Source organism: Mesoplodon bidens (genome assembly GCF_964165515.1).
Source record: "Mesoplodon bidens genome assembly, chromosome: 11".
Classification (NCBI taxonomy): domain Eukaryota; kingdom Metazoa; phylum Chordata; class Mammalia; order Artiodactyla; family Ziphiidae; genus Mesoplodon; species Mesoplodon bidens.
Genome location: NC_138167.1, coordinates 49,792,306 through 49,811,014, shown reverse-complemented (window position 1 = coordinate 49,811,014; position 18,709 = coordinate 49,792,306). Strand labels below are relative to the sequence as shown.

Below are 18,709 nucleotides of genomic sequence, written 5' to 3'. Positions count from 1 at the left end.
GGTGCTCTTTGACTTTTAACTTCTCCAGTACTTTCAGCTGTTCATCCTGTGATGGAGTGTTCAGCTGTTTACAGCTCAGTCGTGGTCCAGTTTCTCATCCATCCTTTTTAACGGCTGTGTGCCAAGAAAAGCACGACACTCTCACATTAGTTTTGTTCCAGACAGTGCAAAGCACAGTAAGATTATTAATTTGAGTTAGACATCCTGCTTTTTTTTTTTAATTCTTTTTATTAGTAATGTTGAGCATCTTTTCATGTACCTCTTGGCCATCTGTATGTCTTTTTTTTTGCTTTAATTTTTTTAAACAGCAGGTTAGTTATCTATTAGTTATTATTTTTCTATTTCATACATATTAGTGTATATATGTCAATACCAATCTCTCAATTCATTCCACCCCAACTCCCTACCCCTGCTTTCCCCACTTGGTGTCCTTGTTTGTTCTCTACATCTGTGTCTCTATTTCTGCCTTGCAAGCTGGTTCATCTGTACCATTTTTCTAGATTCCATATATGTGCATTAATATACGATATTTATTTTTCTCTTTCTGACTTATTTCACTCTGTATGACAGCCTCTTTATCCATCCACGTCTCTACAAATGACCCAATTTCGTTCCTTTTTATGGCTGAGTAATATTCCATTGTATATATGTATCATATCTTCTTTATCCATTCGTCTGTCGATGGGCATTTAGGTTGCTTCCGTGACCTGGCTACTGTAAATAGTGCTGCAATAAACACTGGGGTGCATGTGTCTTTTTGAATTACGGTTTTCTCTGGGTATATGCCCAGTAGTCATCCTGCTTCTTTTAAGGCAAACTATTTTGGTTTTCATTTTTATGAAAGCAAGTCATACTTTTCATTCTTGTTGAGCTTCTGGGGGAACTGCTGTTAGGCCAGTCTTCCTCGTTCCATCCTGTGCACTTCTTTTTTTTTTTTAAGCCAAGTATAAGGCTCTGCACTTATTTTCGTTACCTTTTATCTTTCCAGTCTTGTGATATTTTTTAAATTGTTGATCCTTTTTACTTATGTATCAACTACCTTATCCAGCTTCCTATCTTGAGTCTGCCTTCAACCAAGTCACTGGTTCTTTTTGAACGGAACAAGACCATCTGGAAAATGGCCCACTGTCTGGCCAACTGCTCCAGCCAGACACCTGGAGGTCATCCCTGACTTCTCATCTACTCACTCATCGCTCATCTCTAATTCACTGGCAAGTGTCCTATAATTTCTGCCTCTAAAATATATCCCAAATCCATACGCTTCTTTTTTTTTCCATCTCCACAGCGACTACTCTAATCCAAGCCACTGTCATCTTTAATTTCTGGGCAACTGTGATAACCTGTTTCCCTTTTCTTGACCCCTCTGATCCATCCTCCATTCACCAGCCAGAGGTATCTTTTTGTTCTATTGCTTTATTATGCTTCTTCACCACTAGACTGTAGGACAGGCCACGATGGTTTAATTCACAGTCATGGCCTGTCCTACTTACCTGTTTACTTCCAACACCAAACACAGCACATAGCAGACTCTTAGCTAAGTATAAGTGAATTTACAAAGATTAGAATCTCATTTGTAAACCACGTGAGACTGCCAAATATCTTGCTAAAATCAAGGTACACTCTGCTTAAACCAGTTTGGTGACCTACCAGCTCACTCTTTCTTTTTTTTTCTGAAAAAGAATTTATTTTTATTGAATTTTTAAACTAATTAAATTAATTTATTTATACAGCAGGTTCTTATTATACCAGTTCACTCTTATCTAAAAAGATGAATTTAGGTTAGCACGACTATTTAAGAAAACCTTATTTGCCCCCAGGGAGCAGTATTTTCTGCAGTAATTGCATGTAAATAAGCTATTTAATAAATCTGCTCTAGAATAATGCTTGGGATATACTTTTTACTACTTTTGAAAGCTGGGATGAAATTTGCCCATTTCCAGTCCCCTAGCAATACCCCATGATTTTTTTTTAATTCATATGCTTTAAAAAAAAAAATTATTTATTTATTTTTGGCTGCGTTTGGGTCTTCATTGCTGCACGCGGGCTTTCTCTAGTTGCAGTCAGTGGAGGTTACTCTTCGTTGCGGTGTGCGGGCTTCTAACTGCAGTGGCTTCTCCTGTTGTGGGGCATGTGCTCTAGGCGCACGGGCTTCAGTAGTTGTGGCTCAGAGGCTCTAGAGTGCAGGCTCAGTAGTTGTGGCCCACGGGCTTAGCTGTTCCGCGGCATGTGGGATCTTCCCGGACCAGGGCTCGAACCCATGTCCCCTGCATTGGCAGGCAGATTGTTAACCACTGTGCCACCAGGGAAGTCCCTCCATGATTTCTTAAATATTCCTAGATATTTTTATTCTATTTGCTGCAAGAAAATTTTGACTCACACATTAAAACAATGAACATCTAAACACCTATCTTAAAAACATTTATCTGTCATTGTTTTGAATCATATTGATAGGACTATGATTCTTGTTCTTCTATAATTTACCCAAAGATTATATGGATAATGTTATAAAAAATTTCATTTTTTAAAGTATTTTATGCTAATGAAATGGAAAGCTGTGACAATAAATGGAACCAACACACTTAAGGCGACTGAAATAGTCTATCTATGCCATGGTTGTGGTGGTGATTCCACAACTCTATTTGGGTAAACTCATCAAATCTTATCCTTTAAATTGGGAAATTTTATAAATTATATCTCAAAAAAAAAAAAACAAGAAAAAAAAAACCCCAACCTCCCAGCACTTTAAGGGAGATGAGACTATCTTTTAACAGCCCAGCTATATAACAAGAAATCATACGACATCCTTCAACCGAGCGTCAGAGTCCTTGAAAGAGGTGAAGATGAAGCAGCCGTCACTGCTGCGGATCCAGAAATAGCTCAGATGGGGGTGTTCAAGGCTGCCACGCAGGTGAGGGCTTTCAGCTCTTCCAGGACCCACTCCTCTCAAAAAAGAGAGAACCCTTACCAACCCTCCCAGCATGACTCTTCCTGTCCTCTCCTTTGCCAGAGTTTAAAGCAGCTATTCTCAAATTTCAATGTGTATATACGTATCTCCTTAGGATCTTGTTAAAATGAAGATTCTCATTCCGTAGGTCTGGGATGGGACCTGAGGTTCTGTATTCTTCCCAAGCTCGCAGGTAGTGTTGGTGCTGCTGGCCCATGGACTGCGCCTGGCGTAGGCAGGATGTGAAGCTGCCGGCTCTGGTCCCCTGGCATATCCATCTCAGTATTTCTGTTTCTCACAACCTCCGAACCAGCGCCACCACATTGCCTGCCACGCTGCCTGCAGGTATTCAGCGTGAATACCTGCGACATGGATCCCACCGCTGTCCAGGTGAGACTGCACTGAAGGGAAGCATTTACAGCTGAACCATTACCATTCCTGTGAGTCCCTGACCGGCTCTCAGTGTGAGAGCGAGTCCTGTCTGCTTCTTTTGGTCGACTTCCTAAGGGTAGTAGAGCATTCTTTACCTCACCAGGATATATATTTTTAAAGTATTTTCAACTCCACACTCTTCCCCACACCGCCATGTCTTTCCTTCCAAAAGGGACCCGAGGCTCACCACACTATATAATCCTTCTTCTAAACGTGGTTGAAAGTATAAAAGTTTTTTTAAAAATAATATCCAGAGATGCTTGTTTTATTTCTTACCAGCCGATTGCATTTCAGGCTGGTGACATCAAGTAACAGTTTAATTACCAACTAATTTTGTACCTCTGAACTACAAATCAACAATACAACTCAGCAATGAGCAATGGGGTCAACGTCTAACTGGGAGGGGCTGGGTTTTCCAAATAAATGGTCTTGGTTGACAGGGTGCCGTGAGTGGAGCCAAGGGCAAGGCCTGAGATCGTTTGGGAGACCCTGACACCTGGTTGAGATAGGCTGAAACCCTGTGAATCCCTAGGCCAAGCCCTCCATCCCAAATCCTAAGAGCACAGCTATAATCTTCCTTTTTGTGGTCAGTTCAGCCCAAACAAGGAGCTGAGCTGGGCCTAACAAAGTGGATCTGGGGCCTACTTTTAGCTGATTTGTCCTCCACCTGTACTCCCAACCTTAGGGCACAGCTCCTTCTGCAGGTTCTTAGGAAAAAGCTAGGCTTCTGGTAATTTCTTGTCTCTTTTTAGTTCTGCTTTGAGAAGAAAATGGAACATCGGTAACCAAGGGTGGGCACAGGCATCTCAGCAGAGCTCCAGTGGCCCTGGAGCCCAGAGCAGGGGTGAGTCAGGTCTACGCTGGTGAGTGGTGCTCCTCTAGGAACGCAGGGCCACTGCATCCTCCCGGGAGAAGGTCCAAGGGGAAGAATTCATTAATAACATTCCAAGCCAGTAGGGGCTGTTCATCTGAGAAGGCAGAAACTGGGAGAGGGTCAAGATCAAAGAAGAGGGCTTCCCTGGTGGCACAGTGGTTAAGAATCCACCTGCCAATGCAGGGGGCACGGGTGCGAGCCCTGGTCCGGGGAGATCCCACATGCTGCGGAGAAACGAAGCCTGTGCGCCACAACTACTGAGCCTGCACTCTAGAGCCTGCGAGCCACAACTACTGAGCCCACGTGCCACAACTACTGAAGCCTGCGTGCCTAGAGATGGTGTTCCGAATCGAGAGAAGCCACCGCAATGAGAAGCCTGCGCATCGCAACGAAGAGTAGCCCGCGCTCACCGCAACTAGAGAAAGCCCACGTGCAGCAACAAAAACCCAATGCAGCCATAAATTAAAAAAAAAAAAAAAAATCAAAGAAGAAAGAGCTAGAAAGGAGGGATGAGCAACTCTTTCTTATTACATGGGAGGCACTCCATCCAAGTAAGCAATTACTATGTGAATCGTTACTGTAGTTCCTCTTCTTTTTCTCACCAGAAAATTACACAAGCTTCCTTTGAGTTCTGGAGATCCCCTGCCCAAGAACCAACTGACAAGCTGGTGTTTTTCTCTGAGACCAAGACAGACCAAGTCATTTAGGAAAGGCTGGTCTCAGCAGCATCTCTACACTGAGGCTTCACGAGGCCGCGACTCCCACCTTGCTCAGCCTGCGCTCACGGGTGTCTCTGAGCCATAGGGCTCTGCAGATGCGTGCTGGCACCCGAGGCAGGGCCAGAGCACCCATGCTCCGCCCCTTGGTGCCCACAAAATCCTTTTTGAATTGAAAAGTATCCTAACGTTCTAATGTTATTTAATCATGCAAGTACCTTTGCTTCTATATTCTTTGATATACTCAGTGCCTGGGAGAGTGTCTGGCACATAAAATGTACCAATAAATATTTGATGAATAAATGAATTATTTGATTAAAAAAGATAAAACTTTTACCATCCTCATGATTAGAAGAGCCCACATAAAAACGACCTTGCTGGACAAAAAGTGGTCTTTGTTGCTCATCCTGCTTTTATCTAACATCATCTCCCACCAAACCACAGCCCCTCACTCCTAAACTCACAGACATAAATGCTCATCATCTGCAAGAAAATGTAAAACCCCAGGACAAGGGAATTGGACAAATGGTAGGAAACGTTCTGTTTTCTGGCCAGCCATCTTTCTCCAGTCCTTCCCTGGGGTGTGGGTCTCTCCCAGGCTCTCTTCGACCTCCTCCCTTTCTTCCACACTTCCAGGCTGTCTCTGCCCTCCTGCACTTTCCTCCCCACTTTGTCATTCACCTCTTATCTCCACTCACTCTGCTGCTCTTCCATTCCACCCCTATTCTTCCTATGAGAAATATCTCTATGAAGTGAATAAAGATTTAAAAACACTGCTGAAGAGAGTGCCAGTGGGGGATGAAGGAAGGGCTGGAGAGCTCCCTGAGGATGAAGTTCAAGTGTCACCCGTCCGTATGGTGAGAGAGCTCAGATTCAGGGCTTTTCCGGGCTAGTGTGACAGAGCGCCAGTAGAAGAAGGGAATTTCAGGTGTGGGGAAGACCTGAAGGGGTTTAAGTGAAGGACCGTGGCCTCTAAGCTGGACAGGGAAGGAAGCACAGAGGTCCTCAGTGACATTTAAGGCCAGGCCCAGTGGGAGTATCCAAGGGGGAGCCCTTGGAGGGCAGTAGAGGAGGCTGCAGCCAGAAGCAGGGTGTTTGGAGGGTACGTGCAGGTAGGTGGTGCAGCCTTGTTCCTGTGGGGTGCCAGTGGGAGAGGCTTACATGGAGAGGAAAGGGCACACAGAGCAAGTTTATCTAACAAGAGCTTAGATGGAAGAAGACACATGAAAATTAGGAGAGGGGGACAAGCTGTTCTGAGACTCTAATTCATGGGGAAGTTATAAATATTTTGACAAATTCAAAATTATATTTTACATACAGATGTACTCCTAGAGCTTTCATTTACTTCAATGAGAATTCAGTATAATTAATAAAACACTTTATTGATCACCACTAATCATAAATCTAAGCGTATTTACTATGTTGGGCCCACACTAAGCACTTTTTACAATATTTTACTTGTGAGTAGTACTATTACTACCTACCTTACAGATAAGGAAACTGAAGTTCAGAGAGGTTCAGTATTTTGTCCAAGGTCACAAAGTGAGCATCAGAGTCCTCAAACCCTGGTAGTCTGACTCAAGTCCTTACCCACCATGCTCTATTGTCTGCCAAAGTCAAATGTCCACGGAAGAACGCCAGTGTAAAAAGCAAGACCCGGGCTTCCCTGGTGGCGCAGTGGTTGAGAATCTGCCTGCCAATGCAGGGGACACGGGTTCGAGCCCTGGTCTGGGAAGATCCCACATGCCGCGGGGCAACTAGGCCCATGAGCCATAACTACTGAATCTGCGCGTCTGGAGCTTGTGCTCCGCAACAAGAGAGGCTGAGACACTGAGAGGCCCGCGCACCGTGATGAAGAGTAGCCCCCGGTTGCCGCAACTAGAGAATGCCCGTGCACAGAAACGAAGACCCAACACAGCCAAAAATAAATAAATAAATAAATAAAATTTAAAAAAAAAAAAAAAAAAGCAAGACCCAAGCAGAAGACAAAAAACTTAGAGTAAAATATATCAAAATGTTAACAGAGCTTGTTTTAACAGTAAGACTTTGGGTGACTTCTTTATACTTTATTTTATGCAATTTCAAAATGGTCTTTAATGATTATCTTACTTTTACAGTAACACTATTAAAATGAAAAATAAAGGAACCTTTCAAATGAGAAGTATTATTATTCCAAACCCTTTTTGGGGTGTGTGCATTTGTTTAAGCCCCAAGCTCATTAATATAGTCCCTATTTCATTTAAGGAGCTCAAGAAATGCTTATGGAAAGGAGCAGAAACATCTAATTATTCAGACCCAAAGTGGACTTCTTAGTCACTACACCCTAATTAAATTTCAACATTCTGAGGGTCAGAGGACCAGCACACTAGGATCTAGTAGCATGTGATTATTTGTAATATTTACAAATTGAACTAGAGAATGAAAGGGATGGTTTTTAAAGGCTGGGCAGGGAACAGGTGAGGATCAATTATTTGTACAATTCCATTTCTTTCCGTGTAGGCAAATCGAACTTCTGTGCTGCAAAGTTTCTCTTAAACTCGCCTCACTATTGATTAGATATTTTGTTTTGTCTGAGGAAAGGAATACGCATCGCTGGTGACGAAACCGAATAACATCTAATATAATCCTAAAGAGAAAGAAGTGTTTAAAAGAGATTTGCGGAGAGAAATAGAATTTATCAGTTTAGTTGATGTTTTGAGAAGTTAAGAAAGTTAGGAGGAGGGCTGAGTTTAAATGAGGAAGTTGTACCAGCAAGAAAGAAAGCCAGATGCCACCACCACTTCCTGTTTTTGCCTACAGTCCTTGGTAGAAGGCTATGGGTTTTGTGGGCACTCCATTTATAACTCTAGACATGGTTTCCTTTCTCTTCTTCCATTCCACAAGGATCAGTGGTTTCCCTTCTCCTCAAACCTAGATCCTTAACTTTCAAAACGATGCCCCCTTTATCACACTCTAAAGATGTGACTCCTGAGTGACAAGAATTCCCTATAACCATTAGGTAAAGGAACATGCTGTACTTGGTGAGCATTTTGGACTTCCATTCCAGTAGGAATGATGGATTACTGGCTCCCTTCACACTTTCCAACGCTGTTTCCATGGTAACAACGCACATTTAAGGAGAGATGGGAGAGTTAAGAGGAATACACCTTCGTTGCCCTCCCTTCCCCATCCCACCCCCAACTGGTGTCATCCTGGGCAAGTTATTCAGCCTCTGTGAATCTTAGCTTCTTTATCTGTAAAATGGGGATGATAAATAGGATTGTTATAAAGATTCCATGAAACAATGTATACTTTATAACTACCTTCTTTTTTTAACCCTTTAAAAAAGTAAAAGCCATACAAACAGAGGCTGCAGGTGGCTTTGGTTTTTGGGCTATAGTCTGCCAACCCTGATACAGATGTAGATCATTAATACCATGTGCCTGATGAAAGGTGAAGCGTGTGGCCATAGAACAAAGCAAAACTAACTGGCCCACATCAGGGCAGTTTTCTAATCTACTAAACCAACTACCATTCTATGAGTAAGAAAAGTTCAAGCTACTCTTGAAAATCCAAATTTTTGGACTATTTAGATCTACTGTGCAGATACACATCTGTCCTACTGTAACCCAGAAGAGTAAATGTTAAAGGCATTCTACACATCACGGCCGCGAACAGTACTGTTAAAACCTTAGACAGTTTAGTTAAGTTGCCTCTTGCAGACTAAGAAAAACACGGGGCTCCAAAATGGGGGCCACGCTGCTATCTTTGGGTAGTACCGGGGCACCCGATGCAACACAGCACAGGCAGGACTGAGTGAGCTCAGTGTACACACTCTTGCACATTCGTACACACACACACCCCACACTCCTACGTCCCTGGGGTCAAGAGAATCGATTTCTTGGAACCCCCTTATCAGACACATATCAGATGACTCATCAACTAAGCATAACTGCTCCACTTTTTTTTTTTTTTTTTTTTTTTTCCGGTACGCGGGCCTCTCACTGTTGTGGCCTCTCCCGTTGCAGAGCACAGGCTCCGGAGGCGCAGGCTCAGCGGCCATGGCTCACGGGCCCAGCCGCTCTGCGGCATGTGGGATCTTCCCGGACCGGGGCCCGAACACATGTTCCCTGCGTCGGCAGGCGGACTCTCAACCACTGCGCCACCAGGGAAGCCCGTGCTCAACTTTTAAAAACAGTGGGTGGGACCCATCGCCTACACTTGCCAGCTCTGTTTACAAAATAGACACTCATTTTTAGCACAACACCCCTTCCCCCTTTCCTATTTGCCCATTTCTGAAAAGTTCTTCATCCAGTGAATTTCAATTAGAGTTCAATGGCACTGCCGCTGTCCTTTCTACATGTATTTCTAATGCTGGCAAGCGTGAATGTGCCACTGCTCCCTTTCCAGTATTATTATTCCCAAACAAGAGACTCTGATGCCAATGATTTTTGCTGCCAGCTGAAGGACAACAATTTTCTCTTCAAATCATTTCTAAGGAACGGAGACTATAACTCAAAGAATTTTGAAAACAAGTAAGTGACTGACCTAAGACGTAAGATGAGTGTGCCTCTACCCAGGGACCTCCTGGGATCATCAGAAGAGCAGCGTTTCCTATTGACTTCCTCTTCATCGCCCTGTTTTGATATCACAAAATCCAATTGGGTCTTTCCTTAGGAGGCAAAGAATTGCCTGCTTAGGAGCCCACAGAGAAGACAACTTAGCATTTACCAGGAATGACTTGATAGACATCACACAAACCATCTTTGTTACTGCTAAAAGCAAAATTATCACCTTGGTGGGTGTGATTCAAACTTTTGGGAATATATGGAAAGTAACAGAGCAATGACAGTTCAAGAACATGCAGAGTATTTGCAAAGGTACACTGCAATCTCACTCCAATTTGGTAGAATTTGCTAAAATGATTTAGAAACTCCAGAGAGCTATGCTGAGGCAGTTTTCTGAGACTGCAAACCTCTTGAAAGAACAAGAAGCCCATTTTTGTGACACGATAGTAACGATCAAATAGCTATAATATCTGAACAGGACTTAGGGCAATATGTTGATGGGTCTGTTGTTCTAATTCCATTTCTGCCTACCCCTTATGCAGGCTGAATTGTAAAACACGAATTTAGAGAGAGAAGGCACCTGGTAGTCTGATCTTTGTTTATAGAGTCCTCATTTTATAGATTTATCTTTACCGGCATGGCTATTTACTGATTTGTTTGTAAACACTGTGATTATAGACAATACAATGTTGCATCTTTTTGGTGGTAGGATAATGATAAGTGATAATGGTCCACAAAGGTAAATACTGAGAGAGAGAGAAGAATTCACCTACAATTGGAACAAACAATCCACCACAAAGTGAAGGTAATTGCTGTAAACTGACAATGACAATTACTGTCCTTTTTGCAAACAGCAATTTAGCAACAAACGCCCTTTTAGCAATGCAGTGCTAACCTTGTACAGTATTTCTTAACAGTCTCTAACTATTTTGAATTTTCAAATGAAGGAGGCATTCCCAGGAAAATAACCAATGGGTGGTGAGTCCCTTCCTAAACTTCTATAATTTTCATTACATCTCCAGAGCCTACTTTAAATCTGAGGCTGAACTAAACCCCCGAGTTGATGTTTTCCCTCTGATAAGTTTGCAAAATTATGAGAGCCATTGTTTGCCCTAAAGCCTTGTAAGACTATGTAAGACTATGCTAATTTTTACATATTCTTTTCATTTCAGGGAAACTTTATTGAGAATCAGCTATAGGCAAGCACTGTTCTAGATCCTGTTGTGGGGAGAGAGACAAGGAAGACATTAATCCTGCCCTTGTAGGGCTCAGTGTTCAATAGGGAACAAAATATATACACCTAAATAATGGAAGTAATACTTGCTATTAGAAAGATAAAGGCTACACCAAAAAGAGAAGGAAGGGAGATCTTTCCTTCCACCTGGGAGGATCAGAGAAACACTTTTGGAGATGGCATCGGACCTGGGTCTTACGGGACAGTCAGGATTCAGAAGCACAGGGACGGCATGGGAGGGGGGTGGCAGAAAGGTTGAGGTGATGGGCACGGTGCCGGCGGCCCCTACAGAAGAGAGGGAGGCTGGTGTAGCTGATGCAGAGGCAGTCTGTAGGGAAGTGTGGTGAAAATGCAGTTTGGAGCAGGTGGCACTGTATTGATCACTCATTCTAGCTCTTGTGGTCTAAATAGCGACACCGAAAATATTTTTTTCTCAAGTTTTCTGCAGGAAAGAGAAAGAGGAAAAATCTTGTCGCAGTGGTCTGAAGTTCTCTAAAAACCAGTTTTCTCAACTAGTTTCTTCCCCTAAAGCACGTGGTGAAAAGATACTTTAAAGAGTATAAACTTTCCACTCCCGCTCCACCCCCAGACCCCATGTCACCCTCCAGAAGTAGCCAGTGTCAGCAGTTTTCTTGTTTACCCTCCCAAACAGTCTGTGTAATACATGCACATATTACGCAATCCACCCCCATCCTCACTTCCACCCAATATTCAGTTTGTTTTTAATTTTTCAATACAGTACATATAAGTCTATCTTACTCCTTTAAACAGCAGTCTAATATTCCATTTTATGGAACTACTATGGTTATCTAACCAATTCCCTAATAACGAACTTGGTGTTATTTGACTTTGCTATTTCTTGGTTTTCAATTCTTAATTACAAAAAGTTTACTTAAAGCCCTGGAAGGAATTAAGTTCAAGGGCAGTGGGAAATCTTAAATAGCATATGAGGCAAAGTCAGGCACAGATATGATAAATATGAAGCAGTTCAAAAAGTTTACTGGTTTTACAATATACTTGAGGCATGTATTGTACTTGCTGCGACCAGAAACTTGACCACCCCTGATACACAATTTCGTACCCTTGGTATTGCTGAACTATTTTCATTACAATAAAGGTGACGGTTCTTTGTGGAACAGTAGTAAAATAGTTCAGAAACACTGACTGATTTTACAAGGTGACTTTAAAGAGCTAAAGGATTAACTTGCAAGTATCCACTGATAAGAATAAAATTTGTCTCAAGAAGTACATTAATAATGTAAGTTTGGCTTCTGAAGGCATCACTAAAAGGCAGTATAGTGTTTTAGATCACTCAGGTTCTAGACTCAAGAAATCCTGGATGGAACATGGAACCCTGGCTCCCCTATTTTCTAAGTTGTTATTAAGCCTCAGTTACTTCATCTGTAAAATGGGGCTAACATTTACTTCATAGTGTTGTTGGTGGGGATTAGATGAGATAACATGGTATATATAGTTACTGTTCAATAAATGTTAACTATTATTTGGTAACTACCTAATTAATACTTTAACAAACATTTAGTACATAGTGTTACTATGTACCAGGCACTGCTGGTACTCTCTCCATCTCTCTCTCTCTCTCTCACACGCACACACACACACACACACGCTCACTCATTAGTTTCTTACAGCAGCCCTACAGGGTTGTACTAACTAATAAATGTCTTCTTGCATGCCACTTTTCAAAGTGTGCTTTTAGATACATTATCTTTTTTATTCTCACAACCACTACCCCAGTGAGAAAGAAAATGGAAGACACCAAAAAAAGGCAGGAACTATAATCAACCAAAATAAAATTTAAACTATTGTTTCATTCAGATTGTAACGTTGTTTCACAATTATCATTTCAAACAGATTGTTTACAAACTCAGTGTTTATGATAAACTATGACATCTCTTTGAGCTCCCAGCAATGTCATGAATTACATTCTCATTTTTCATGGTTTTAAACTTAAAGGTTACATGATTAAAATAATAATAAATAATAATGATACATGCTAAGAAGTTACGGGAAAATATAAAGCATTTATTACTTTATCAGATTCCATACAGTGTAATAAACCTCTCATTTACCTAGCACAGTGAGGAGATCACATGCTCTTCAGAGATTAATTCTCTATAAAATGTATGCGTTTAATAGAAATCTTTAGAAAATGTAACTTTCCTATTTGGGGAGATGGTAATGTGAAATAAACAAAACAAAAGCCATCATTCTTCTGTGCTAATATTTACTTTTTTTTTTTGCGGTACGCGGGCCTCTCACTGTTGTGGCCTCTCCCGTTGTGGAGCACAGGCTCCGGACGCGCAGTCTCAGCGGCCATGGCTCACGGGCCCAGCCGCTCCGTGGCATGTGGGATCTTCCCGGACCGGGGCACGAACCCGTGTCCCCTGCATCGGCAGGCGGACTGTCAACCACTGTGCCACCAGGGAAGCCCAATATTTACTTTTAATTCCTACTTTTGCTATGATGGAGTTATGGGGAAGCTGTGGAAAAGGAGTAGCCATAGAAGAGGAGGATGCAGTGGAAAGAGATTTCTTCAGCACCCTTTACCTTTCCCTTGGATCCCACTCAGGAAAGCTCAGTTCAGTAGGTGCATTTTACCCTTACCCGTGCCTCAGCACATCCCCAAACTGCTGCCTCAGGGAACAGCCCCATTTTACTTCCAACAGAGAACATATACCTTCAGAACAATTGTACACTGAGATCCACCACTAGCATACTTCCGGTTCCTCAGATGCAATTATGAGGCCTCAGGATTTAGGATAACACAAAACCTCACAGCATTCTTATAATAGGGCTGAATTCACTGAATTGAACTGAATCAGACATGTGTTAAACAGGAATGACAGCCATTATAGTCAGGTCCAAAAAATGAGCCCCAAACTCATCCAGCAAAAAGAAATCACCCCAGCAAGTTTCCAGAGGACTCCAATGAAGAGCCCAGTACCCAGCCTCAGTGAGACACAGAGGAGCCTTCCCAGCTGCTTTTCTAAAGAAGCGTGGACAGCCTTGGGCTCTTTCTCTGCGTTGGCCAATATGAGTCTGGAACGGGGCCCTGTACCAGATGAATTATCTTCATCCTGCCAACTGCTTCTTGGCTTGAGCAGTTGTGGGAACAGCTGGTTTTATAACACAGAGTGAGCCCTTGTTCTGAGGTAGGAGAGCTCTGCATTCTGTGAAAAACTTGTAAGTTTGGGTCTCTATACAACTACCTTCATGAGCTTTAACCTGAAGGTTTGGTGTGTTGTGCTTGCTATACATGCGTCTTGCAAAGAACCAAACAACCTATGAGAGTTTTATCCAGAGGAAATCTTCCTGCAACTCTAAAAGTCACCTTTACCCAATTCTTTGTCTCAATCAGAAACGGAAGAGTCATGAGATAAGAGATCACTTATCCCTGAACCAGTATAACTAAAAATCAACCAAATTCCAGGAATGGTAGGTTGAAAACAAGAATTTACTCCTGCTCTCCTGGCCCCCCCCAATAATCCAGTAAAGCGACTTCTTAAGGCATAAAACTGCTAGGATAGTAAGAACAGGAGAGAAGAGACAACAGCAATAAACATTCAGAAGCTGGAAAGTGGACAGAGCTGAATCTTAAATTGGCAGTGGAGAAAGCCAAGACCAATCCAGTTTACACCACAGGATTCCCAAAAGGCCCTGGTGGCATTACTGGAAGTAGGGAACAATGGACAGGATGAACTAAAATAAAGAGGATCTGTTGAACTTCTTTCAAGAAATAGCTAGATTCCCCAGACCAGGCACCTACTCTGTAAAGCAGGGTGACTGCTCCTCTCACATCTTGGCAAAAGATACATAAATATATAGAAAATATATTCTCTGAAAAGTATGAAATGTAATTCTCCGAGTGAGCACAACTTGTGAGGGAGGGGGGATTGGGTGGACACATGCACAGAGATATTCACCCAAGCCCTTTCCCCCAACTTGGTTCCCACAAAGATGGCAGCAGTGCCCAGACCCTACAGGCAGGTGACTGGAAGATCTTCCCGGGGTGATCTGAACAGCCAAGAAGAAACTGACACAGCTGGTTCCCCAAGGAAAGGGCTACTGACAGCACCTCTAGTGAAGCTATTTCCAACAAACCCCACTCATGTGTACCAGGCTCCAATTAGCCTTGTTCCAGTCCACCCCCTGCAATACTTGAATACAGCAGACAGAGAAGGACAACCTGATATCTAAGGAAAGATTCTGAAGTAAAAGAGTCCAAAACAAACAGAAAAATCAACTTGCATCACAGGGATACAATCAGCAGAACTCAGATTATGGGAAACACTATACGACAAATGGTCCAGTTTCTTCAACAAATAAACTGCGCAGAAAAGAACAGAAGAAAATGGGGGAACCTACAGAGTGAAAGAGACTTAAACCACGTAACAACCAATGGTAGTATATGGACCTGATTTGAGTACTGATTTAAACAATCCAATTGCTTTTTAAAAATAAGGTAAGCAGAGCAATTTAAATATTGTTTGGGTATTTGATGATATAAGGAACTGTGGTTAATTTTCTGGGTATGGCACATCATGGTTATGTTTTTACAGTCCTTATATATTACAGAAATACAGTGAAATATTTACGGATGAAACGATGTGATGGCTGGGATTTGCTTCAAGACAATCTGGGTGAGGGGCTGACTAAACAAGCATGGTCACGAGATGAAGGGAATACAGGGATCTTTTAGACTCTCTACTTGATGTCTGAAATTTTCCATAACAGAGAAAAACCATCACTAGAATCCTCAGAGAAAACAATGAAATTGTAAAACAGAAACAAAATGATATAAAAAGGGAACATTCAAAGAAAGTTTAAAAGCCCCTGTAAATAAAAAAATAATAAGAGAAATAAAACATTCAGCAAAGAGTTGGGAAAAAATTGGTGGCATATTCCAGAGAGTATAGTGAAAAACTTTAGAAATGAAAATAAAGAAAAGAATAAAAAGTTAGAGGGCTAGTCCAGAAGGTCCAAAATCTTGGTAACAGTTCCAGAAAGAGAGAAAAGAGAAAGAGAAGGAAGGAATTCATCAACACAACAATGTAAGAAATGTCCCAGAACTGAAGACCATGAATTTCTAAAAGAAAAGATGTACCAGCTGCCTGACACAATGGATGAAAAAAGGCACACAGCAAGACACAGCATTGTGAAACATCGGGAACAAAGAGATTTGGCAAGTGTCCAGAAAAGACAAAATAAAAACAAAAGGCCTGGCTACATATAAAAGATGAGGAATCACAAGCATTTGGGACTCCACAACAGAAAAAACTAGAAAGCAATGAAGCAATGCCTTCAAAATTCTGAAGGAAAATGATTGCCAACAGAGTTCTATATCCAGCCAAACTACCAATCAATGGTGAAGGTAAGATAAAAATATTTTTCAGACATGAAGGCCTCAAAAATTTTATTTCTATTTACCCTTTCTCAACAGCAAAAGCAAGGAAGTAAATCTAGAAAGAGGAAGAAATGAAATACAGGGAACAAGGGATGTAGCAGAGAAGAGAGGTGGAGGGGACTCATAGGATGGTGACAAAGAGAGATTCCAGAATAAAAGTTTACTCTCCTTGCCTCAGTTCCCTTAAACGGGAACTGAGCACTGACAGCAGTACCTGCCTCACAGACTTGTCAGGATTCAGCGTAAAACACTCTGAGCAGTTTCTGGCATAGAGTAAGAGCCACAAGAGTTGTTCTCGTTATCATCATCAAAGAAATGACTCTTTATCCTATGTTAACATATAACTACTTGATATATTACAATAATTAAAAAGAAAGAGGGCTTCCCTGGCGGCGCAGTGGTTGAGACTCTGCCTGCTAATGCAGGGGACACAGGTTCGAGCCCTGGTCTGGGAGGATCCCACATGCCGCGGAGCAACTGGGCCCGTGAGCCACAACTACTGAGCTTGCGCGTCTGGAGCCTGTGCTCCGCAACAAGAGAGGCTGCGATAGTGAGAGGCCCGTGCACCGCGATGAAGAGTGGCCCCCGCCTGCCACAACTAGAGAAAGCCCTTGCACAGAAACGAAGAAAAAAAAAGAAAGAAAGAAATCAGTGTAAAACACATGTCCAAACCAAACATATTTCCAGCTTTGGAATGACTGAAAATTGTCACAGACCATAGGGTTTTGGAGGTTAACAGCTTTTGAGATTTTTCTAGTGTAATTTCCTTGTTTCAAAGAGTAGGGAATTGAAGCTCAGAGTAGCTAAGTAACTTGCAGGACTATACAACCATTCAGAAAAGGAGTTGAGATTAGCAGTCAGGTGTTTCATGTCAATGCACTGAAAATCACATGTGTAGCTGCTCAAACTCCATCTATGGTATCGTCACAGGGTCAGAATTCCACACATACAAAAAAGTATCACCACAGAAATATTTTATCCAACTCCTGTCATTTTACCCTAAAACCTGCCACTTGGCTCATGATATACGTAAATAGAAAGACCACCTAGAAAGATCCAGCCGGGGCAATAAAGCGAGGAGGCTACAGTTGGGTTTACTGGTTAGGTTGACAAGAGGAAGGTAATGTATTAGATTCTCTGTCCTACACAGAGTTGTTCTGATTCTAGGAAGGATACCACTAGTGGGTTTACACACAAAAGTATGAATATTAATCCCTAGTGCTGTGGACCAATATGGTGCAGCCTGCATGCTGATGCCTGAGTAGTAGAATGGGTAGCAATGCACTTCCACCACAGTCTTCTAAGCCTTTCTAAAGGAATAAACACAATCTGCAGGATTAGTAGACATTTTGGTCACTGTTTCCAAGGAAATGATGGATCTGGCAATGAGGACTACGGGGCAAGCCCAGTGAAGAGCATGAGTGTCGTCAGGGGTGAAAGCGCCACTGTTACTCCTTTGAGGTCTGAGAGAGAAATCAGGCTGGGTGGGAATGTTCCTGGTATAAATTGTATGATCTGTCTTCATCTCGTTCCAACTGAAATTAAGCCCTCTGTACATGTGCAGAAAGTCTCATTCAACAGTTTGAGATGAACTTACTTCAAAAGAAAATTGCCCATTTTCTTTTCACTGAATCTCAGGGGGAAAGTACAGAATAATTTCTCATCTTTAAAACACTGAAAACTTCTATGCTTCTTGCATATTTCTTACAAATGAATTTGCAGTTACCTTTGGATATAGTATGTGTTCCACAGCTATCCAATACCAAAGTGGTGACTGGATGGATTAAACACCTCAATATTTTCACCATTTATTGATAGCTGAGATTTAAAGTGACAAGTCTAGAGTCCGAAAATACAAAAAGTGCTATTTTCAAATCTTTTATCCTTTTTGCAAGTGCTTATTTTGGTATTTTTGATTAATAAAAAGATTTTCTCCTTCTACTTTCTTATAAACATGAGGTGCTTCTTGGAAAATCATTCAAACAAACAATGTAAAAGGATGCACTGTAACTTAGCCAAGTTAGTAAAACATAGAAAGAAATAAGAACTATTTCGAAATATTTCCAATGTCTTCTGCGTATGAACAGAAACATACAGAAAATACAGGTTTTAAATGAAAAGTACAGCAGTGTCAACACTCACAGAAAAAGTAGGATTCCGGTATTTGCCAGGGCGAAGGCGAGTCCCAAAATCCCACTGCCCATAATGGCGTTGCTTAGGTTAAAAACAGACATGCCCAAGGAGGTTGTTCCTGGAATCTGAACAGAGACAGTCACACTAAGCAAAAGAGTCCTCAAGACAGATCATCACGCCAAAGCCTTTAAAGAAAGCACTATCAGGAACCAACAGGGGAATGAAATTCAAGGAATCCTTTCTTAGTGGTCTAGTTATTTTTTTTAAATGGGTTTCAGGAGAAAATACATAGGCTCCGAGGAATAACCTGGTGAATAAATAGCTATGTTTTTGGTACTATGCTGGATGAATTAAACATCTGTCACAATTTATGTAATTTAAAAAAATAAGCAAACTTTATTATA

General features: G+C 41.8%; 1 protein-coding gene across 3 annotated transcripts in view; it reads right to left on the bottom strand.

Annotated features, from left to right (window-relative positions):
* Positions 1 to 18,709, bottom strand: part of SLC38A1 (solute carrier family 38 member 1) — a 70,950-nt gene that overhangs the window by 24,292 nt on the left and 27,949 nt on the right. For all 3 annotated transcript variants that reach the window (XM_081249259.1, XM_081249258.1, XM_081249260.1), the window contains one exon: positions 18,315 to 18,430. In XM_081249259.1, the coding sequence (XP_081105385.1) occupies positions 18,315 to 18,430 (116 nt within the window). The remainder of the gene's footprint in view (positions 1 to 18,314; positions 18,431 to 18,709) is intronic.